This window comes from Herpailurus yagouaroundi, unplaced genomic scaffold (assembly GCF_014898765.1).
Source record: "Herpailurus yagouaroundi ecotype Mexico unplaced genomic scaffold, PumYag 187, whole genome shotgun sequence".
NCBI classification, from domain to species: Eukaryota; Metazoa; Chordata; class Mammalia; order Carnivora; family Felidae; genus Herpailurus; species Herpailurus yagouaroundi.
In genome coordinates, this window is record NW_024412418.1 from 32,421,408 (window position 1) to 32,445,158 (window position 23,751).

Consider the following 23,751-nt stretch of genomic DNA (forward strand, 5'->3'; position numbering starts at 1 on the left):
CTCCCTAAACCTCATCTTTCTCATCTGACAAATGGGAATAATGCCAGCCCCTTTTAGCTTTTACTAGAAGCCAGTCGCTATCTTAGATACTGGGTGTGCAGAAGTGCAACAAAGGGTAACAACACAAACACACAAACCAAAGCAATAGGGAATGTACCAGTCGTAAGTAGGTGCTTCATCAATACGTCTTCTGTCAAATACTCGCCCTTACCAGACCTTCACTCCTGCCGTTCCCCTCCTGGCCTCTCCCAACCCCGCCCGTTCTCAGCACTTTCTACAGAGGTCTCTGAAGGGTCCCCTGCCTGCACCATGTCTCCTCTTCAGACTTGTCTAGAAACCTTGAGACTCCTCTGATTCCTGGAGCACCAGGGATCACCCAGGGCAGCCGCTGCCCCTGCCCACCCCCATCCTGCCCCGCACCTACCGCCTCACAGTGCACATCACACAGCACAGAGGTGGTGTTGATTTGGTAGAAGCTGGTAAGAGGGTCGAGCACATCAGTGCAGCGGGAGGTGTGGCACACGCCATCGGCCGAGAGTTCCACCACGGTCTGGCCCGGCAGCATCACCCCCAGCTCACGGCTCAGGCACACGGGGGCCTTCACTGGTTGGGCGTGCAGGATGGCAATAGTCACCGGAACCCAGCACGCACATCAGGCCCAGCCTGGCTCTACCCCACGGGCTTCCCTTCCCCACTCACCGCACTCGTATTTGGCGCATCCACACACGTTCTCCATGCTGTGCAGGAACTCCTCGTCCAGCTGGGACTTCTCCCACTGGGTGGGGCAGAGGCAGTCAGCACCCCATGCTGGGGAAGCCCAGCCCTGCCCTTGGGAGCAGTCTGCCACCGGGGCCCTTGTCTCTATCAGCTGCCTCCTCGCGGTGGGTGGGGAGGGGCTGGCAAGCTCTGGCAAGCTCAGTCACTCCCCAGCCAAGGGAGAAATTCCCAGTATGGCCTCCCCACTGAGGATCACTCCCCGACGTCTTCTTCAGGGACTTAGGCCTCTCCTTTCATCCCAAGAACCCACGGGCCGCATCAGGGAGGGACCATTGCATGGCTTCCAGCCAAGAACCCAGCTTGGCTCATACTATCTCCCTTCCTCCTTCACCAGTTGAAGGGAGGAGGGAGGAGTGGGGGAGAAAATGAGAGGAAATGCGTGCTGGGGGGTAGGGGGTGAGGAGAATATATAAAATCTAGAAAATTGTGAAAAAACTTTAAACATAACTTCACATTTCTTACAGTATTTTCCCTTCCCTCAGTGGCTGTGCGGTCTGGTGGTTAAGGGCATGGCCTCTGGAGTCAGATTTCCTGGGTTCTAATCCTGACTGTGATTTACTAGCTTCACGATCTGAACCTTAGCTTCCTTGTCTGTATCACTGAGCTCATCGTGGAATCAACCTTGTTGGTATGACACTATATACACAAGGCCCAGGAACGTTCCTGACATATAGTTAGCTCTCAATAAGCATGAGCTGCCGTAAAAAGTATCATCACCTTCATCATCTTCATCCTCACCATCCCCACCATCCCCACCATCATCATTGTACTTGCTCATCACAATGCTGAAGCATCCTCACGCCCACTCTATAAATGAGGACACTGGGCTCAGAGGGCAGAGCTTAGGACAAGAATGCCAACTTGTGATCCACGGCTCTTTGCACTACATTAAAGGAATAGGGTCTCCAGGGGATGGGAAAGAGTGGAAAGGAAAGGGGGAGGCAGGTCATAGACGGCGGGGAGGAGCAGGGTCTCCATACCAGGTGGCACCGGGGCACCGGGATTGTGTCGCAGTCACACTCTGAAAAACAGGAGGGGCCAGGACCTGTCTCACTGGAGACGTCCAGGTGGAAGTTTCCCCGGGCCTCCACGCCGCTCACTCTGGCACAGCCCCTCCTCTGGCACAGACTCAAGCCCAATTGGGATAGGGACTGGGGGGAAGAAGCCAAAATCTCAGCTTCCCTCCAGCCTGGCCCAGCATGGGGGCTGCGGCTTTCCTGGTAGGGCAGGTGGGGCAGTGATGGGTCCTAAGCTCCACCAGAGGCGGGTGAGGAGAAACAGGCCGACAGACCAATCACAGGTGTCCTTTGTCATCTGGGCTTCATCCTGCCCCATCCTCCTGAAAACCCTTTCTAGAGCAGATGTGGAGCCTCTCCAGGAGGGAACGCATCAAGGGCGGAACTTCTGACCAGGGGCACGTCCTGTTGGAAGACTGCTGTGGCCCCACTAGCAAACTTAACAGACACCACGTCAGCTCGAGCTTCAAGGTAAGGAGAGCTCACAGTGCCTGTGAAACGCTCTCCCGGGTCACTCAGTCATGTTTACTATATGTTGAGGCTTTTCTGTGCTCTGGGGACAACACAATGAGTAAAATAGACTAAAATCTCTACCCTCGTGAAGCTTACATTGCAGGCCTGGAAAAAGACAGTGAAATAAATGCAAAATAATTTCTCAACTCTTTTTAAATAACATTTTATATAAAGCTCACTGGTATTCACTATTGATCATTGATGCTCCCAAAGGAGTTTGAGGTAATTTTTGTTTGTTTGTTTCTTTGTTTGTTTATTTGGGGGGGGAGGGGCGGAGAGAGAAAGCGGATCTCGAGCAGGCTCTGCAACAGCACAGAGCCCGACATGGGCCTCGAACTCACAAACCGTGAGATCACGACCTGAGCCGAAATCAAGAGTCAGACACTTAACCAACTGAGCCACCCAGGTGCCACTGAGGTAAATTTTAACAAAAATCATGCTTACTAACAGACAGCTGCAATAAAGACTTGCTTTAGAAGGAAAAACCTTTTGGGAACAAGGAACTTGATTTTTCCCTTCTTTTGTCCTGGGGAGAAAAAAGTATAGGAATGCTAAGCACCCAGAGATCAGATGCAGGGCGAGGAAGGTGATTTTGGCAGCTTCCATCTGGGGATTCTGGAGGGACAGTGGTGGGTCATTCCTCCCCTCCCTTACTCTTCACGGGGGCCCTGGATCCCTGCCTTTGGGGAAGGGCATCCCTGGCCAGGGACTTACCACAGGACTTGTAGGGGCAGCAGCGGTCTGGGCTCCACACCTCCACCAGAGCAGTGCCCATGCCACACTGTACTTGGGGACAGCGGAAGCTCTCACACACTGCGAGGGAGGGGAGGCAGGGGACACATCAGCTGCAGATACCTGGAGCAGAAATCCCCAGAATGCAACATTGGCTAAGGAGAGGGCTCCTCCTTGGGTTCCCCCCAGTGTCCTCAGACACCCTCCAGGGCTAGAGTCCTGGGAAGAAGTCTGGGCTCCTGGAGTCTCTCCATAGAACTCCTAGTGGAAGACATAGTTCCACTCTGATGAGGCATTAGCGATATGACAATGTCAGAACCTTAAAGTCACTCAGCTGGGCCTTCCCTCCCCTGAATTCTGTGTCACCCTGCGAGTAGTCAGGTTAGGATTATCAAAAAAATTATGAGGTGGAGGAAGAGAAGGACTTTTGTATAGTGTCAAAGTAATGGGTTACTTTCAGTCCCCACCATAATCCAGGACCAACATTAGCCTGAGTCGCGGTGTCTCAACCAGCTAGTCTGTATCTCGTGATGTGATGTACATTGAAGTTCGTGTTCTGTCAGGCCCCACACACAACTTGAATCCACCGGGTCTTAGATCTAACTTCTAGTTTATAGGAAGCACAGAGGATGGGGAGGAGCAAGGAGGAAGCAAGTGGATAAATCTAGAAGGTAGGACTTTCTGCAGGACCACAACCCAAACTCTACAATTCCACGTCACGCAGGAAAAGATGCTTATGCTAGATTAAATGATATTTAAGAGACCACAGGTCCTGGGTTGGACAAACCAGGAAAATCATAGATGGGGTATGACAGAACTTGAAATTTTTATTAACATTAACTGAAAACAGCTGGTTAAAAAAGAGCACGTGCACATTGTTGGTGACATGGATAGAGCTAGACGGTATGATGCTCAGTGAAATAAGTCACACTGAGAAAGACAGATACCATATGATTTCATTTATGTGTGGAGTCTGAAAAACAGAACAAATGAACAAGAAAACAAACAAAAAAGCCAGACTCTTAACTGCAGAGAACAAACCGGTGGTTACCAGAGGGAAGGCAGGTGAGGAGCTGAGTGAAATAGGTGATGGGGATTAAGACACAAACTTGCAGTTATAAAATAAATAAGTCACGGAGATGAAAAGTACAGCGTAGGGAATATGGTCAGTAATATTGTAATGACATTGCATGGTGACAGTCGGTAACTACATTCATCATGGTGAAGACAGAGTAACGTCTTCTTGAATCAATATGTTGTACATCTGAAGCTAATATAATATTGTACATTGGACTATACTTTAATAAAAACAATAAAACATAAAATAAAAAAGCATATACATGCTTATTTTGGTTAAAAAGCACACACACACACACATATAAAGGCATAGAGACTATTTGAAAGGATATATACTCAAGTGCTGACAGTGGAAGCAGGAAGAAAGTATTTTCACTTTCTTATCTTTACTTGGATTCCGTACTTTCTATAAGGCATATATAGTGCCTCTATAATAAAAGTACAATGAAGATTGGGAGAAGGTAATAGTATCAATAGCCTCCTTATACTGAGCACCTCTGTATCCCAAAGACCATCAAGTATTTCATATATTATCTCCAGGCTTCACAACTGCCCCTCAGGGGACATACTATTAGCACCTCATTTTACAAATGAGGAACCTTGGCTCAGAGAGTTCGTGACTCGCCCTAGGCCACACAGCCAGAAAATGGCAGGACTGGGGTGCAAAACCATGACTCACTGACCCTGCTTGTACTCACTGCACACGACCAGGCTTTCTCCTGAGAAGCGTGGAGAGACACGTGAACAAGAGAGGGGGGTGAGGTGGAGAGAAGAAGAGACGCACAGAAAAAGGAGAGAGAAGACGAGAGGAAGGACATTGAGATCATCATCAGATCATCTTTGTAAGCTGGCCCCACTTTTGGGACCACTGGCCTCTGAGACCCCGGGTGGAGCCGATTGGCCCGGTGTGGACAGCGCATCTGGGGAACGCTCCATGGGAAACCTACACTGCTTCAGACTTGGTTCCTGACACTTGAAGCAGTCGGCGTTGCCCCTGTTGTATCCTGGCAGACGGTCCTCACTGGCACCGCTCTGTGCCCGTGAGGTTCGCTCACGTTTTTCCCACAGTCAATGTGCAGCTTTTGCAAATGGGGTCATCTTTACATTTAACCAGTCTGTTAATTCTTATCCATCAGGTGTTCTTCAGGTCTCACATGCTGGCCGTACTATGTCTACCAGGTACTATTAAGGTACTAGGTACATAGTACACACTGTATTAAGGTACTATGTCCTGTAAAATTATCAGAAAGGGCCCACGCTTATTTGCGCTTGCAAAACCAAAGAGCTTCAGAGGCTTCAAGATGCAGGGTCGTCAGGGATGCAGCCTCCATGTGCAGATACCAGGGTAATACAGTGACAAAAGAGATTGTGAAGCAGGGGCCTGGGGTCAGAGAATGAAGACTGTAAATCAATGCTAGGAGGATTGGGGTGGCCTCAACCCAGGCCTGTCCCTGGCCCTGGGCTGGGTGGCCATGGAGGGGACAGGGAACCTCTTCATGAAGCCTCAGAGCCACCCATGTCACAGCCTGGACCCCACACCATCCGGCTCCCCTGGCCTGGCCCCGCTTCCTTGGGTGGGGTCTCATCATGGCTTTGGCTACTTCATGCTTCGGTGCTTACTACCTGGGGGCTCCCTGTTGCTCCCTGTTGAACTCCCACGGTCCTGAGGTGAGGGCATGGTGAAGGGGCCTGGTGGCACATAAGAGTCTCATGCTCTACCCACTGAGCTAGCCGGACAGTTTCTGGTGGCACATAAATGTCCCTGGAGCCCCTTACGGTTAGGTCCCCATGTCCAGCTGGGACTCACCACACTGGTACACAGGGCAGCAGAGCTCTGTGGTGTTCCTGTCCACGGTGAGCGCCTCTCCTTCCTGACACTCGGGGATGGGATCTGGACAGTCGCCACAGGCTGAGGGGGGAGAGGGGCCACGGCTGTCACAGGTGGTTCCCCCCCCCCCCCCGGGTATGTCGGGGGGAGGACCTAAAATCCAGCTGTGACAGACAGGAGTTGGACTAAAGTAGTGTGTTGTGGCTTCAGGGGCCTGTCCTGGAGCAAGAATCTAGATCTTTCCTGTCAACCTAAAGTCTTACACTGAACAAGCACCAACTTCCTCATGCTCAGTAATATACAGGATGAAGCTGGGGTTGGTTCTCTTCCTCCTTCACTTCGCTCTGAACAGGAATCTCACCCTTCTGTGCCCAGTCCACCTGGAGACCCTCTCCCTTTCCTCCCTGCTGCCCAAGGAAACCAGTGACGAAGGGGTGGCTGGGATCCAGCCGTGCACCCGATGGCATGTCCACCCACCGCAGAAGTAGGAGGTACAGCACGAATCCCCCAGGCGGCCCGCGATCAGAATCTGGTCCTGGCGGCAGCTGGGGACCAGCTCTGCCTCACACAGGTCTGGGTCACACTCTGGGGAAAAGACAGAATTAAGTGCAAGGAGCAGACCCTGTCTGGCCACGCCTGGGCCCCCACCCTGGCTCTGCCCTGATCTCCAGCCAGAACCCAGTCCCCAGAGCTCCCCTAACCCAGCGGCTGGGCTCCCTTCCCCCTGCCCTCCCCACCTCAGGGTCTCTCACCACAGCTGTAGCTGGGGCAGCAGGAGTCCTCCTGGAAGTGGGTGAGGAGTCGGTGGCCTGGGTGGCAGGTAGGGGCGAGGCCCTCGCACAGGGTCTGGTTACACACTGGCCGGGGGGCCACAGGGCCTGTCACCAGGAGGCTGGGACTCCCCAGCCTCCAGCACTGCCCAGCACCTAGACAACTTGTCCCCATTTCTCCCTCCAGCCCCCCAAGACCCATGTTCCTGGAAGGGGCCTCTGAGGGTCACATAGAAGGTCCAGGGCTGGACAGAAGAGCATTAATAGGTAATATTCATTGAGATGGGTCATCTGCCAGCTGCTGTCCTAGATCAGTATAAACTTCTAGATTCTCACAACCCAGAAGGTGGGTACCTATGATCAGCCTCCTGCTACAGTAGAATTGACTAAAACACAGAGGATGTTAAATGATCTGCCGAGGTCACGAGGCTGCAGTGGTGGAGGAAGAGTTCTCCAGGCTGCCTGGCTCCATAGCCTGTGCCTTTAAGCCCTACCCCACGTTGATTCTTGAGGGTGGCTCCTGCCCCCCCCCCCCCGCCCCACCTCAAGACACTTTCCTCTGCCCAGGCCTTGTCCTAAAGTTGAGGTCGAGGAAAGTAAAGGGTCTGACTCACCACAAACTGTCCCCAGGCAGCAGGGATCCTCAGTGGGCAGGAGCAGAGCCACCTCCCCGAAACGTGGGCAGGCCTCAGGGCGGGGCCCTGGGCACTCCAGGTCCACTGGGACGATGGTGTTGGGAGCTTGGCACTGGTGCTGGCAGCATCCGCTGAGGGAGCTGTTCCAGGTCTCCCCCAGGGCCCGCGGCACCCCTGTGCTGTCGGTGCAGGCTGCAGTTGGGGGGTACGGTGGGGCACGGGGCACTGAGGCAGGCAAGGAGACCCAGACTGTCCCAGGCTAGACCCTCCCTGGGACACTGACCATCCCCAAAGTAGCCCTGGAGGAATGTAGATGGGCCTCAGCCATGGGTAGCAGGTGGGCTGAGGAGACCCTAGAGCGAGGCCAGCTTTGGAGGGCCCCACCCGGATAGAGGAAGAACCTACCGCACTTCTCCTGAGGGACGCAGAGTGCTGAGTGGCGCCGGTGCAAAAGGGTGCCCTCAGAGCAGACGCAGCCCTCGCCCAGCACCTGGCACTGCTCTGGGTCCAGTGGGCCAAGCAGCCCATCCTGGCATGTCTCCGGGGGCTCACAGGCTGCCACACATGCCTGGTATATGGAGTCACTGGAACACAGGAAGGCTGCAGGGACACAGTGGGCACCAGGCCTGGCTCAGACCCCAGGCAGAGTGAGGAGGGGCCTCAGAGCATCATCTGTGCCTCAGCAGAGAGCGCAAAGGGGTTTAGGGGCATTACCTCCCTTCTCTAGATCAGGAGGCAGCAAGGTACAACCCGTGGCCCAATTCCAGCCTCCCACCTGTTTTTGCAAATAAAGTTTTATTGAAATACAGTCACACCCATTCATCTACCTATTGTATCTGGCTGATTTTGCACTACAAGGACAGAGTTGAGTAATTGTGACGGAGACCACACAGCCTGAAAAGCTCAATTATTTACTATCTGGCCGTTTACAGGAAACATTTGCCAACCCCTTGCTCTAGGCCAGCGTTTTCAAACTTTCTTAATGGGAAAAAGCAGATTTTACATTGTGGTCCAATACACAAGTGCATGTAGAACAGTGCTCCTCAAACCTGATTGCCAAGGAGTCACTTGGGAGTTTTTGAAATACCTTTGCCAGGATCCCACTGCAGGGCAACTGAATTGGAACCTCTTGTTGTGGGGCCCAACATTAACACTTTCTGAAGTTCCTTGGTGATTTCAAAGGGGGAGCCAGGATTGAGAATTACTGATATATGAAAACAAATTTTTTTCACAAAATAATATTTAATCTTTCTAGGTGGAGTACACGCTAGCATTTTCTATTCTATTGTGTATTTTGAATGTGGTGTTGACCCCCAAAGTTGATTTCACACCCGCAGTTTGCAAACGCTCCTCTGGATGACTTAATCTTGTCATCCTTTATCCGTCATATTGTAGGTGCGGTCTTCCTGCGAGCTGTTTCCAGCTTATCTGGATGTGTTCACATTTATAAATCAAACTACTCGAGGCCAGTCTACCCCTGCCTACCCCACTAACGCAAACCTAACAGGGTGGGGAGGCGGTGGATCTCACCTCCATTCTCAGGGAAGGAGGGGTGAGACTGAAAGAAGAGAAAGATGACCAAGAATTAAGAGAAAGGAACTAACATTTCCTGGATGGTAACCATGTGGTGGGGCCATTCTGCACACACTGTCTCATGTCACCTTCAAAACAACCCTAGAGGGAGCTACTATTACTGTTCTCATTTTACAGATGAAGCAAGGAGATTCAGATAAATTAAAGAGTAATCAGATAATATTCCTTTGACTTAATATAAATTGTAATAAAAATAAATTTATTAATGTACTTATGGATTTATTTATAAAATGTTTCTTAACTTCTTAATATGAATGAATGAATGAATGAATGAATGAATAATTAACAGGGGGTGGGAGCAACAGAAGCAATGGAGGAGTCCCCCACCCTCCCTGCTCGCCCCTCAGCCCCCTGACTCACGGCAGTAGTCGGAGCGTCTCCACTCGATGCACACGTGGAACTTGTGGCACATAGCCACATACACAGTCAGTGCCACGCAGGGCTGCTGCACGTACTTGGTGTCCCGGATCCATAGCTCACAGAACGACTCTGGGGAAACCTGGGCACGTGCATCAGATAGCCCTGCTTGTCCCGACTCCCCCCATCCCAGCATCTAGCTCCTCCTAGCCCTGTCCAGAGGCAACAACGAGCTTCTGAAGACTCCTAATCCAGTTCCAAGTTCAACACCTCTGGGGACCCACCCTCTGCAGATAGTGCTGCCATTCCTAGCCCAGGAGGTCCCCCAACACCGGACACAGTGGGTACATACAAAGCGGTGACACGCGCTGAAGGTGCGGTTGGACACCATGCGAAGGCAGGGTGAGCAGTCAGCTGTGGCACAGCTGTCTGGGCGGAAGCGGGTCTGGCCCACCGAGGTCAGGGAGCTGGGCACCTGCCAGCTGTCCAGAAAGGGAGCAGGGTCCTCAGCCTCCCCGACCACAGAACCATCCTCCAGGGTGAGGTCATTGGCTGCGTCCCCATCACAGATACCTGAAATGGGGCAGAATTATGCCGATAGCTATAATAATCACCACCACGCCCAGGTCCCCAGATGTCACTCTGCATATTTCTTACAACAATTCTTTGAGGCTGGTATTACTATTATCCTCATTTTATAGATGAGATAAACCAGGCACAGAGAAGGTAAGAAACCTGCTGTGTAGGAAGATGTTGTTGTTGTCAGGAAATGCACACCAAAGAATTTAGGGATAGAGGGATACAATGTCTCAAACATACTTTCAAATTGCTCAGAAAAATGCATATATATGCAAATTGCATACACATAAAAAAGTACATATATATAAATCCTACATGTATAGATGTATTTACACATCTGCCTGCATGCATACACATGTGTGTATTTTATATACATACACACACAGAGGCAGGAAAAGTAAATGGGGCAAAATGCAAACACTTAGTAAATCTGAACAAAAAGTACATGGGAGTTCTTCATACTACTTTAGACATTGTGTCAAAACGAAAGGTTACTCCAAAAAATGTGCTCTAGCAGAGATTGCTAGCTAAGTGTAACTAACACCTGTTTCCTTTTCTTCCCGGGCAGTTCCTAGCCTGTGTTTTCCAGGCTCTCCTGGGGTGGGGGAGCCCATGCCGAGTCCCAGCTGGCAGGACGAGAGTGAGGGTGAGGCAGTGACCACTGCCAGGCCTGGCCCATAAACGCTTCCTAACTTTTTTTCCTGCAGTGGAGCTGGAAGCTTGTGCTGAGGATGGAAGAGCCACATGATGAACGGAGTCTCCATTTGGGAATTTACATGCGCCAGAAATCAACTTTGGCTGTGTTGAAAGGCAGGGAGACGGGAGTAGGGCAAGAGCTTGTCTGTCACAGCTTCTAACTTAACTTCCAGCTTTATCTCTCACACTCTAGGCTCCAAACACACACTTTGACCTTGCTTACACTGTTCCCCCTGCCTGAAACACTTCCTCAGAAGTGTGTCCTTCAAATGCCCCTCACATGCATCTGAATCCATGACCTTCCCAGTTCTGCAGAGCAGGCTTTGGTTTGCAGGTATGTCTTGCTCTGGGTGCAAAGACTCATTTTCCTTTAGACTCACTTTCTTACTCTCTCAGTAGTCCCCCAAGTTGCCCAGCCGGGTGCCCAGGATACTAAGCGTGAATGTGGATAAAAACAGAGGAAAATTAGCCGGCTTGTGCTCCAGCCACAAGTGTCATGAATATATAGCATGATTGGCTACAAAACCTTCAGGTTTTATCAATGGTCCAGTGGCTGCGTTTTGGGTCTTGGCCTTGAGTCACAAAGGTATTCCAGGCAGGGGATCACTGCTGCCCCCACCACTCCTTGCCAGGCATAAACAATGGAAGGAAGAAACGGTGGCAAAGGGATGGTGGAAGTGGTGGCAGTGCTGGGGTGTGTGTGTGTGTGTGTGTGTGTGTGTGTGTGTGTGTGTAAAGATGTTTGTATCAATAAGTCAGTAAGGACGGAAGTTTCATAAAACAGCAATTTTGTCTGCTTTGCATACTATCTGTCCCGTGACTGGTACATGGGAAATAAATGAAAGAATGAGCGGGGACCAGACTTAAATGTGTCACTTCATATGTAGAGGGCATTTTGAATACAAGGGTGCAAGCGTGAATGATTAAAATGGGTGCAGATTAATGGGGGGGAGGCCACGCAAGTATGTGTGTGTATAAGTGTGCCTATGTCTCCCGTCATCATAATCACGGCCATCTGTCATGGGTGTCCTGTGAGGGTGCAGCAGTCCGCACTCAGACTCTTCCTGCACCCTTTTATCTTATCAAGATACATCCAGTCCCTTAGGGCATGCGCCTACAGTCACGCTGTGGTCTGAAGAGCCCTAATTTTGTGCATTGTGGCAGCTCTGCTGTGTGAGCTTAGGCAAGCCGCTTAACCTCTCTGGGCCCTCTTTCTTCTTTAGTTCAATGGCCACCTCTCAGGGTTGTTGTGTGGATGGCCTGCAATCAGTGAGATCAGAGTGTGGAAGTGCTTTGTGAAGTGCCCATGCACATGCAGACAGGAAGGATCATCTGGTATTAGGAAGCTGTCAGGGAAGCTGACAGACAATCCGGGCCAAAGTGACAACTGGCCGAGGCCAGAGCCCCGCGCCATCTCCCTGCTGGTAGCTTCAGCCCCAGAACACAGGACATTAGGTCTCTCTTCCCTGGCAGCTCTCCTGGTGCCACCTCTGGGCTGGCACTCTGTCCTAGCTTCCCCTGATTTCACACAGAGGAACCTGTGTCTGGGGACAGAGGTGGACTCCGGAAACTCAGGGAGCTAGATCCCCTCACCTCCCGCGCCACCCCAGCTGGGTCCCTCCTCACCGCAGAGGCCACGGCCCTGGGCCTCGCTGGTTTTGCTGGCCTCCAGGATCATGAGTCCTGAGCTGTGGAGCCACTGGATCTGGATGTGTGACGGCGTCCGGATCACATACATGTGGCCTGTGTCCTCAATTCTGAATCCGTGTCTGCTCACAGGGGGCCAGACAGGCTGTGAGTCCACAGTCACCTTGTGGGGTGGGGGTGTTCAATGTGAGCACAGCTTGTCTGTCTGCCCATCCGTTCATCCATCCCTCCATCCATTTATCCAACAAACCGTATCAAGCTATGTCACAGGCTCTGTTTCAGGCACATGTGGCCAGGACACAGTCCAGGGTGGCACGGAAGAATTCTGAAACCATTTCATGAGCACAAAATGATAAAACAAGAAATACAACAGTGGGAGGCAGGCTGAATCCCTGTGCCCAAACAAACACACCCCTTGAGCCTTTCTAATCACTCTCTTCTTTCCTGATCTGCTCAGATCATTTTTTTAGGGAGATTTTCCTAAGTCTCCAGCCTCTAGCTTGGGCACCCCTTCTCTGGGCTGACCTCATCTCTGTGCTGACCGTTAAGATAGAATCTGTTCCCTCATCGAGGCATCCTGTGGACTCTGAGTTTCTTAAGGGCAAAAATTCTGTCTGATCCACCTTCGAATCCCCAGCTCTTGCCTTTGAGCCTGACATTAACTGGGGTCTCAATCAATGTTTGTGATAGAAGGAAAATTGTAAAAGCAGTCAGGAAAAAAAGAGACCCATTATGTAGGGAAACAAAGATCAGAATGACAGAAGATTTCTTATTGGAAATAAGCAAGGTGAAAGCACAACTTTATATATAGCAGCACTATTCACAATAGTCAAAAGGTGGAAACAGTCCAAACGGCCATCGATGAATGAATGGATAAAACAATGGCAGTATGTACATACAATAGAATGTTATTTAGCCCAAAATTGAATGAAGTACTGGTAGATATTACAACACAGATGAACCTCAGAAATATTATGCTAAGTCAAAGAGCAAGACACAAAAAGTCAGATATTATAGACTCCATTTATATGAAATATCCAGAATAAGCAAATCTATAGACAGAATGCATATTGGTGGTTGACAGGGGGAAGGGAGATTAATGATTAATTTTACGTTAGCTCAATTTTACCTCAATTTAAAAAGAAAAGACAGTGGAGCAAAATCTTTAAAGCACTGAAAGAAAAATTAAAGTCAACCTATAATTCTAAACCCAGTTAAAATATCTTTAAAAAATTTGGGAATGTAAGCTGGTGCAGCCACTCTGGAATACAGTATGGAGGTTCCTCAAAAAACTAAAAATAGAACTACCCTATGACCCAGCAATTGCACTACTAGGCATTTATCCAAGGGATACAGGTGTGCTGTTTCGAAGGGACATATGCACCCCCATGTTTATAGCAGCACTATCGACAATAGCCAAAGTATGGAAAGAGCCCAAATGTCCGTCGATGGATATACGATGTGGTATATATATGTGTGTGTGTGTGTATATATATATACACACACACACAGATATACATACACACACACACACACACACACACACACACACATATACAATGGAGTATTACTTGGCAATCAAAAAGAATGAAATCTTGCCATTTGCAGGTACATGGACAGAACTGGAAGGTATTATGCTAAGTGAAATTAGTAAGTCAGAGAAAGACAAAAATCATATGCCTTCACTCATATGAGGACTTTAAAAGACAAAACAGATGAACCTAAGGGAAGGGAAACAAAAATAATATAAAAACAGGGAGGGGGACAAAACAGAAGAGACTCATAAATATGGAGAACAAACTGAGGGTTACTGGAGGGGTTGTGGGAGGGGGGATGGGCTAAATGGGTAAGGGGCACTAAGGAAACTACTCCTGAAATCATTGTTGCACTATATGCTAACTAATTTGGATGTAAATTTAAAAAAATAAAAAATAAAACAAGTTAAAATTAAAAAATATCTTTAAAAAATGAAGGTGAGGTCAAAACTTTTTCAGATATATAAAAACTGAAAGAATTTATTACTGGCAGAACCTCACTATAAGAATATTAATGGAAGTCCTTCAGGCAGAAGAAAAGTGATATCAGATGGAAATTGAGATCTATGCAAAGGAATGAAGCACACCAGGAATGATAAATATGCAGATAATATAAACTTTTCTTATTTTAAAAACCATGCTAGAAAATAATTGACTGCTTCAGGAAAAGTAATAATGATGTAATGTGTAGTTTATAACAGATGTAGAAGTAAAATGTACAGATAATAATCCAACATAGGCAATGAAATGGAATCATTAAAAATAACCTCAAAATGGGGCACCTGGGTGACTCAGTTGGTTAAGTGTCTGACTCTTGATTTCAGCTCAGGTCATGATCTCATGGTCATGAGATGGAGCCCTGTGTTGGGCTCTGAGCTGAATATGGGGCCTGCTTAAGATTCTCTTTCCTCCTCTCTCTCTGCCTCTCCCTCCTCAAATAAATAAATAAATAAATACCCAAAGAGGACAGAAAAGGAGGAAAGGGAGGGGACAAACAGAGAACAAATACCAACATTATGTTATATACAAACCTAATCATATTGATGACTAAATTAAATGTAAATGGTCTAAGGATCTCCCAATTAAAAGGCAGAGATTCACAGATTAGATAAGAGGAAAGGAAGACCCAACTATTCACACCCTACAAAATCCTACTTTAAATAAAAAGACACACTATGTTAAAAGAAAAAGGATGGAAAAAGATGTCTCTTAGATATATACATTAAATATACATGCTAACACAAATCAAAAGAAAACTGGAGACAAAGCAGAATTCAGACAAAGCAGAATTCAGAACAAGGACTTTTACCAGGAGAAAAAGGACATTTCATACTGATAAAGGAGTTAATTCAACAAGAGGGAATAACAATCTTAAGTATTATGCACCAAATAACAATTTAAAAATAGGTGAATAAAAAACTGATAAAACTCCAAAGAAAAATTGACAAATCAACAACTTTAGTCAGAAATTTCAACATCTTCTCTTTCAATGATTGATAGAACAAATAGGAAATGAGTAAGGATGTAGAGACTTGAACAACACTATCAGTCAACTTGACCTAACTGACATTCACAGAATACTCCACTCAACAAGAGAATATACATTTACAACATAGAGTGTATTCTGGTACATAAAACAAGTCTCATTAAATTTAAAAAGGTCAAAGTTAGATTAAATGTTCTCTGAACACAGTGAAATTAAATTAGAAATCAGTAATAGAAAGGTATCTGGAAAATCACCAAATATTTGGAAACTAAAGAAAAACACTTGTAAATAACCCATGGATTAAACAAAAATCAAAGGGAAAATTTTAAAGTATTTTAAACTTAATGAAAATGAAAATACAAGATATCAAAATTTGTAAGATGCTGCTAAATCAGACCTAAAGGGAAAATTGTGGCACTAGATACTTATATTAGAAAGAGCAGAAAGGTCTCAAATCAGTGACCTAGGCTATAACCTTAATAAACTAGAAAAAAAAAAGAGTAAATTAAACCCAAAGGAATCAGAAGGAATAAAATAATAGACATAAGAGCAAAAATCAATGAAATAGAAAACAGAAAAACAGCAGAGAAAACCAATAAAAACATTCTTTGAGAAAAACAATAAACCTGACAAAACTCTAGCCAGACTGGTGAGGAAAAAGAGAAAAGACACAAATTACTAATATCAGGAATGAGACAGGGTACATGGATACAGATCCTATGGTATAGCAAGGATATCCTAAAAGGATAGCAAGAGTGTACGATGAACAACTTAATGCCTAGAAATTTGACAACGTGGATAGAATGGACATATTCTGTGAAAATGAAAACTACCCCAGCCTACTAAAGAAAAAATAGGTAACCAGAATAGCCCTATATCATTTTAAAAAATTGAATATGTACTTAAAAACCTCCCCCAAAGAAAACTCCAGACCCAGATGGCTTCACTGTTGAAGTCTACCAAGTATTTAAGGGAAAATATGAAAATTACCAATTATACACAAACTTTTTCAGAAAATTAAAGAGGGGGAATACTTCTAATTCATTATTGAGGCCGGCATTACTCTGATACCAAAACTAAACTAATACATTACAAGAAAAGAAAATTTAGACTAATACACTTCATGAAGATCCAACAACATATAACAAGGCTAATATATCTCAACCAAATAAAGTTAATTCCAGGAATGCAGCACTAGTGCAACATTTGAAAATCGTAGTATTCAACACATTAATAGTCTAAAGAAGACCAATGGAATATTATTCAGTGGTAAAAAGAAATGAGCTATCAAGCCATGAAAAGCCACGGAGGAACCTTGAATGCATATTGCTAAATGAAAGAAATCAATCTGAAAAGGCTACATACTATATGGTTCCAACTCTGTGGCATTCTGGAAAAGCAAAACTGTGGAGACAACAAAAAAGATCAGTGGTTGGGTGGGGGCCGGTGACCAACTGGCAGAGCACAGAGAATTTTTAAACCAGTGGAAATACTCTGGATGATATTATAATGATGGATAGATGTCATTACATATGTACCCAAACCCATGTGGAAAACCAAGAGTGACCCCTGAGGTAGGTAGACTATGGACTTCAGGTGATGATGATGTGTCAATGTAGATTCATTCACCTTGGTAACAAATGAACTCTGGTGATTGAGGCTGGTAATGAGGGAGGCTATGCATGTGTGGGTACAGAGGGTATATGGGAAATCTCCATATGTTCCTTTCAATTTTGTTGTGAACCTGAAACTGCTCTAAAAGAGTTAAATCTTTAAAAAAAAAAAAAACAGTCTGAGGAATGATTACAATAAAAGGCCAAATTGCAATGCCTCTCCCAGCTGCTCTTTGTGGGTGCACGATGAAAACATCTTCAGATGTGAACCATTGGTCTGACCTCAGTAATCACAGGATTGAACCTTCGTACGTTGGGGAAGCTTTCCAAACAGGTATGGCCAAAAAAGGCATTCCCATAGAGAGCTCAAATTTAAGAAAAATAATCAGTTAAGAAAACATAATCAGGGAACCTCAAACAACACTGTGGCTTAAAGAAGCAGTGAATACCTCTCTGTGTACTTTTCAATACACTTGCCAAATCCAGGACTGCTACAATCATAAAAGTTATCATAATAATAGAACCTTCAAAAGCAGGTGATTTGAAGATATTAAGCTAGAAATTATAACTAGAAAATCTGGAAAATTTGATTTTTTTTAACATGACAGTTAAATTGAACTCATCTGATGACACGTAGAAGTTGATTGCATGGTTATTGAATCTAGGATTATAGCTTCTTTCTCAGGAAAACTGTCTTCTACTTTTAAGTATATTTAATGAAGAAGATTTTGCTGATGTTGTAAATGTAAATCTTGACTCAGAGGTTTTTTTATATACATAAAATGTTCTCTAAATATAACTACTATTATTTGTAAGCTATTTATTTAAAACAAATTTGAAAATCTTTCCTTTTTTAAGTAAACAGCAATACTGTGATTTGGGGCTAGGGTAGAAAGTCTAAAGAAAAAGAACAATATGATTATTTCAATAAATGCAGTGAAAAGCTTTGACAAAATTCAACATCTGCTTACAGTAATAAAAACTCTCAGCAAACTACAAATAGGAGAAAACTTTCTTCACCAGATAAAGGATATCTATAAAAGACCTACAACTAACTTTGTGCTTTATAGTGAAAGACTGAACGCCTTCTCCCTAAGACCAGATACAAGACAAGGATGTCAGTGCTCAATCCCTCTTATTCAACATCATATTAGAGGTCCTAACCAATGCAATAGGCAAGAAAAATAAATTTTAAAAATACCCACTGGAAAGGAAGAAATAAAATCGTCTCTATTTAGAAAAGACATAAACATCTATGTAGAAAAACTAGAAGAATTTACAAGAACTAATAAGTGAGTTTAACAAGGTTGCAAGATATGATATCAATGTAAAACTCATGTGTACATATAAACAGCTAAATGAAAACCCAACGGCAAACACTTTTTAAGAGATGCAAAAATCAATTGTATGTATATATATTAGCAATGAGCGATTGGAAAGTGAATAAAAAGAACAGAATCATTTACAATAACATCAGAAATATGAAAATTTTAGAGATAAATCTGACAAAATATGTTCAAGATTCTTATATTGAAAACTACTTTATATAGAAAGATGAAATAATTAAAATAACCAACATAATTTTGAAAGAGAAGAAAGTTGGAAGACTCATACAACCTGATTTTAATAAAAATTTAATAAGAAGTAACAGTTATCAAGACAGTGTGGCACTGGTGAAAAGATAGATATATAGATTTGTGGAACAATATTAAAGGTCCAGAAATAAACCCAAACATTAATGGTCAGTTGATTTTCGACAAAGGTGCAAAGACAAGTCAATGGAGGCAGGATAATCTTTTTAAAAAGGTGCTGGAGGGGTGCCTGGGTGGCTTGGTCGGTTAAGTGTCCGACTTCGGCTCAGGTCATGATCTCACGGTCCGTGAGTTCGAGCCCCGCGTCGGGCTCTGTGCTGACCGCTCGGAGCCTGGAGCCTGTTTCAGATTCTGTGTCTCCCTCTCTCTCTGCCCCTCCCTGTTCATGCTCTGCCTCTCTCTGTCTCAAAAATAAATAAACGTTAAAAAAAAAATTTAAAAAGCTGCTGGAACATATAGGTGTCCATATGCGAGAAAAAAAAAAGAATCTTGACCCATACCTCACTCCATTTATAAAAATTGACTTAAAATGCAGCATATACTTAAAACTACTACTTAGAGGCACCTGGGTGGTTCAGTTGGTTAAGCATCCAACTCTTGATTTTGTCTTAGGTCATGCTCTCACAGTTTGTGAGATCGATCCCCACATTTGGCTCTGTGCTGACAGTGAGGAGACTGCTTGGTATTCTCTTTCCCTCTCTCTCTCTCTCTGCGCCTCCCCCCCCACCAAATAAATAAATATTTTTTAAAAATTTAGAGACGTCTGGGTGGTTCAGTTGGTTGAACATCCAACTTCAGCTCAGGTCATGATCTTGCCATTCATGAGTTCAAGCCCCACGTTAGGCTCTGTGCTCACAGCTCAGAGCCCGCAGCCTGCTTCAGCCCTCTCTCTCTGCCCCTCCCCCACTCGCACTCTGTCTCTCTCTCAAAAATAAATAAACATTAAACAATTTTTTAAAGTAATACCCAAAGCTATAAAACTTCTAGAAGAAAACATAGGAGAAGATCCTTGAGACTTTGCATTAAGCAAAAGTTTGTTAGAACACCAAAATCATGATCCATAAAAGAAAGAACTGATAAACTGGACTCCACCAAAATTAAAAACTTCTGCTCTTTGAAAGACACTTGAAAGTGAATGAAAAAATGTGCCACAGACTGGAAGATAATACTTATATCTGATAAAGGACCTGTATCCAAAAAAATACAAAAAATTCTCAAAACTCAATAAAACAGACAACATAATCTTTAAAACGTGCAAAGGTTTGAACAGACATTTCACCAAAGAGGATATACCATGGAAAACAAACCCATGAAAATATATTCAATATTATCAGCAATTAGAGAAATGCAAATTAAAACTACAATGAAATCTTATTACACATCTGTTAGAATGACTTAAAAACTCAACACCAAAAGACCACAATAATCCAACTAAAAAATGGGCAGAGGACCTGAATAGACATTTTCCAAAGAAGTCATACAGATGGCAAAGAGACACATGAAAAGGTACTCAAAATCACTAATCATCAGGGAATTGCAAGTCAAAACCACAAGAGATTACCTGATACCAGTCAGAATGGCTAGAATCAAAAAGATGAGAAATAACAAGTGTTGCTGAGGATGTGAAGAAAAAGGAACCCTTGTGTGCTGTTGGTAATGTAAATTGGTGCAGCCACTGTGGAAAACATTATGGAGGTTCCTTAAGAAATTAAAAATAGAAATACTATATGATTGGGGTGCCTGGGTGGCTCAGTCAGTTAAGTGTCCGACTTCTGCTCTGGTCATGATCTCATGGTTTGTGAGTTTGAGCCCTGCGTTGGGCTCTGTGCTGATGGCTCAGAGCCTGGAGCCTGCTTTGGATTCTGTGTCTCCCTCTCTCTCTGCCCCTTCCCTGCTCATGCTCTGTCTCTCTCTCAAAAATGAACAAACATTTTAAAAATTAAAAAAAAAAAAAAAGAAATACTATATGATCTAGTAATTCCACTACCAGGTGTTCACCCAAAGAAAACAAAAACACTAATTCAAAAAGATATATGCACCCCTATGTTTATAGCAGCATAATTTATAATAGCCAAGATATGGGAACAACCCAAGAGTCCATCCATAGATGAATGGATAAATAAGATTTATGTATACATACATATATGTGTGTGTGTGTGTACACACAATTATTACTCAACCATAAAAAAGAATGAAATTTTTCCATTTAAGGCAAAATGGAAGGACCCTAGAAGGTACTGTGCTATGTGAAATAAGTCAGACACAGAAGCAAATGGTGCATGATTTCACTTAAATGTGGAATCTAAAAAACAAAACAAATGAAGAAAGAAAGAAAGAAAGAAAGAAAGAAAGAAAGAAAGAAAGAAAGAAACAGAAAAAGAGAGAAAGAGAGGAAGAAAGAAAAAAAAAACAGATTTAAAACAGACTTAAATACAGAGAACAAACTGGTGGTTGCCAGAGGGAAGGTGGGTGGGGGAATGGGTGAAATAGATAAAGGGAATTAAGGGGTACAAACTTCCGGTTATAAAATAAATAAGTCATGAAAATGAAAAGTACAGCATAAGGAATACAGTCAATAATATTGTAATCACATACAGTGACAAGTGGCAGCTACATTTATACTGATGAGCACTGAGTAATGTATGAAATTGTTGAATCACTATGTTGTACACCTGAAACTAATATAATATTATATGCTAACTATACTTCAATTTAAAAAACCTTATACAAATGCTTAGGCATCTTTATTTGTTAGCACCCCAAACTGGAAGTGGCCCAAATGTCTTTCAACTGGCAATCGGATAAACAAATAGTGGCACATCCGTATGACAGAATATTACAACAATAACAATCAACAGACTATTGATACATGCCATGGGGGAGAATCTCACCATATACTCTGGTTCCCTGAATATGCCATTCTGGAAAAGCCAAAAGTATAGGGACAGAGGCAGCGGTTGTCAGCAGGTGGGAGAGGTTGACAACAAAGTGGCACAGGGCAACAACTGGGGGTGATGATTATGGTGGTGGTTACAAGACTGTGGGTGTTTGTTAGAACTTATAGAACTGCACACTAACAAGGGTGAATTTTACTGTAGGTAAGTTACACCTCAAATTTCTTTTAATGGAAACATTTAAAAACCTAAGGGGTAAAACCCAAGGAGTTTTCTCCCGTTCCTGAGAGCTTCAGAGGGTGTGGTGGCCCTAAGTCTGGCATTCAAGGGCAGATTCCAACAGGAGGGCTGCAGGTCTTGGCTCAGGAATGGGTGGGGAGAGTCAGGACCACAGGAGGACACACATCAGCCCCTCTGACCCACCTGTTGGGAGGAGCAAAGCAGGCCCTTGGGAGGGTACCACACAGAGTGGGCTGCTGTTGAACGCCAGCTCCTTGGCAGAGGTGGGCTTAGTGTGAAACTAATGAAGCTTAAAATCAGGGCTCCTCACTTAGATAGTCCCTTTCTCAGAAGGGGCTCTAGAAATATATACTTTTAGAAAAACATCGCCATATATTTATATAAAACTTGCACATGGCCACATATTTTTATAAAAACTGCTGAAGTAGATACTTTAACCGCAATCATTTAAGGTCACTCTCTCTCTTGCCATTCTAACTTCCTCTCGTTTACAATATTCCTCCCAGTGCCTGTGCTCCCCTGACATTAGAGTGGCCACAAATATTTTAATTAAATCACTTTCAAATATAACTTTTCCATTCAAGTTCCTGCCCACTCTTGCCCCCAATCACGAACAAGCCTCAAGACCCCTCCCCTGTCCCCATGATTGCTGCCCTAGGAATACTGGCTCTTGGATGCACTCACCTTCCGGTTGAAACGGTCGATGGTGACCTGATGGGTCAAGTGAGTCACATTCAGCATCACCGGACAGAACGGGGGCCAGTTTAGGTGACCCTGCAGAGAGAGCCCAACCTTCATCAGCTTGGAGTCCAGGCCTGTTGTCTGCTTCTCCTGGTGAGCCATTGTGAGCACACTTTCCTGGCCACCCCCTCTCAATATGCCAGGAGCACTCACTGGGGCTGTGCAGATGGTGCACAAAATCCCATGGAACATGTCTGGTTCTACCTGACCTCCTGTAAGCCCAACCAAAAAAAAAAAAGAAGAAGAAGAAGAAAAAACAAACAAACAAAAATACCCTGCCTCCTTCCACCTGGCTCATAGGGATATCCTAGTAGGTGATTCTCTGCAGCCAGCACTCTTGACCTCAGGCCCTGGAGTGGCATCCCCACTTCTCTACACTTCAGTGCCTCCCACATGGGCCTGGGCAGCTGGGACAAGCTGGGAATGGCACAGGCCCCAGGAAGGGCCAGGAGGTGGTGCACTCCACTTACCCTTTCCCCACACATCCCTTCCAAGAGACCCTTGACAGAGGGAAATACTGTAGGGGTTTACACATCTGTCCTCAACTCTGGCATCCCTCAAAACCCAGTTCACCGCTCAATCTCCCTTCCAAACCTAGTCAATCCCAAGGCCCCAGAAGGAAAGGAAGTAGGGGGAAGTCACCAGGTTAGCACTTTTGCAGTCAAGGACATGGACGGTGACCATTTCGTTGGGGCTCTGGGTGAGGACGTAGATGGCCTCCTTGAACAGGGCTACGTGGCTCCCATCAAAGGTTATGAAGCTTAGGTCAGGGAAGATTGAGCATCGGCCTGGGGGAGGGGCAGGGAGGAGAAGAATAGATGGATGCTTCTGGGGGCCAAGGCCACCCAGGAACAAAGGGCAGGCCTCTTGGCCTTTCCCTGGGTGATGGAGAGGCCCTGGGGACCGGAGAGCCACTCAGAGCAGGCATCACAGAGATGAGGTTGCAAGAGTAGGGAATCTGCCAGGTCAGGGGTCACACGGAGACAAGAGGTCCCATAGGAGAATGCAGTCAGGTCAGGGTTACCCTAAGGCTGAGGAGCACACAGGTAAGGGGCCGAGGTCACACTGGGGGAGGATCGGGTGCATCCCAGGACTCACAGGCACATTCCCAGACGGGGCAGCAGCGGTCCCCGCCCACCCTCACTGCGAGGCCCAGGACCCCACAGCGAGGGGGTTTGGCGCCCTGGGGACAGTGCTGGGACTGGTTCACTCGGATCAGCTGGCCCTCCAGGCAGATGTGGCGGACGCAGTCTTGCTCAGCGATTGGCTGGGGCACAGGGTGGAAGGACAGCGTGAGTGCCCAGCCTAGTGCCACAGCCACTCATTCCCCCACCCCAGCCGTCAAGCCTAAGGGCAATAAGACCCTTTCCAATGTAGACTGTAGCAGGTCAGGGGACCCAGAAGTAAGACTACTAGGGAGTGGTGTCCTT

General features: G+C 45.6%; 1 protein-coding gene and 1 non-coding gene across 2 annotated transcripts in view; one reads left to right on the forward strand and one right to left on the reverse strand.

Annotated features, from left to right (window-relative positions):
* The window catches only part of OTOG (otogelin), a 91,504-nt gene that overhangs the window by 5,845 nt on the left and 61,908 nt on the right, over positions 1-23,751 (reverse strand). The window contains exons 37-51 of the mRNA XM_040495750.1: positions 23,420-23,588; positions 22,964-23,109; positions 22,265-22,354; positions 12,200-12,383; positions 9,651-9,871; positions 9,302-9,440; positions 7,754-7,948; positions 7,328-7,540; positions 6,696-6,800; positions 6,421-6,528; positions 5,923-6,024; positions 3,021-3,119; positions 1,758-1,798; positions 700-775; positions 425-603 (exon numbers count right to left, since the gene is read on the reverse strand). Of these exons, the coding sequence (XP_040351684.1) occupies positions 425-603; positions 700-775; positions 1,758-1,798; positions 3,021-3,119; positions 5,923-6,024; positions 6,421-6,528; positions 6,696-6,800; positions 7,328-7,540; positions 7,754-7,948; positions 9,302-9,440; positions 9,651-9,871; positions 12,200-12,383; positions 22,265-22,354; positions 22,964-23,109; positions 23,420-23,588 (2,067 nt within the window). The remainder of the gene's footprint in view (positions 1-424; positions 604-699; positions 776-1,757; positions 1,799-3,020; positions 3,120-5,922; positions 6,025-6,420; positions 6,529-6,695; positions 6,801-7,327; positions 7,541-7,753; positions 7,949-9,301; positions 9,441-9,650; positions 9,872-12,199; positions 12,384-22,264; positions 22,355-22,963; positions 23,110-23,419; positions 23,589-23,751) is intronic.
* Positions 17,033-17,142, forward strand: LOC121044002 (small nucleolar RNA SNORD89). Its single transcript, XR_005797060.1, has one exon. It is a non-coding gene; the product is annotated as a small nucleolar RNA SNORD89 (small nucleolar RNA).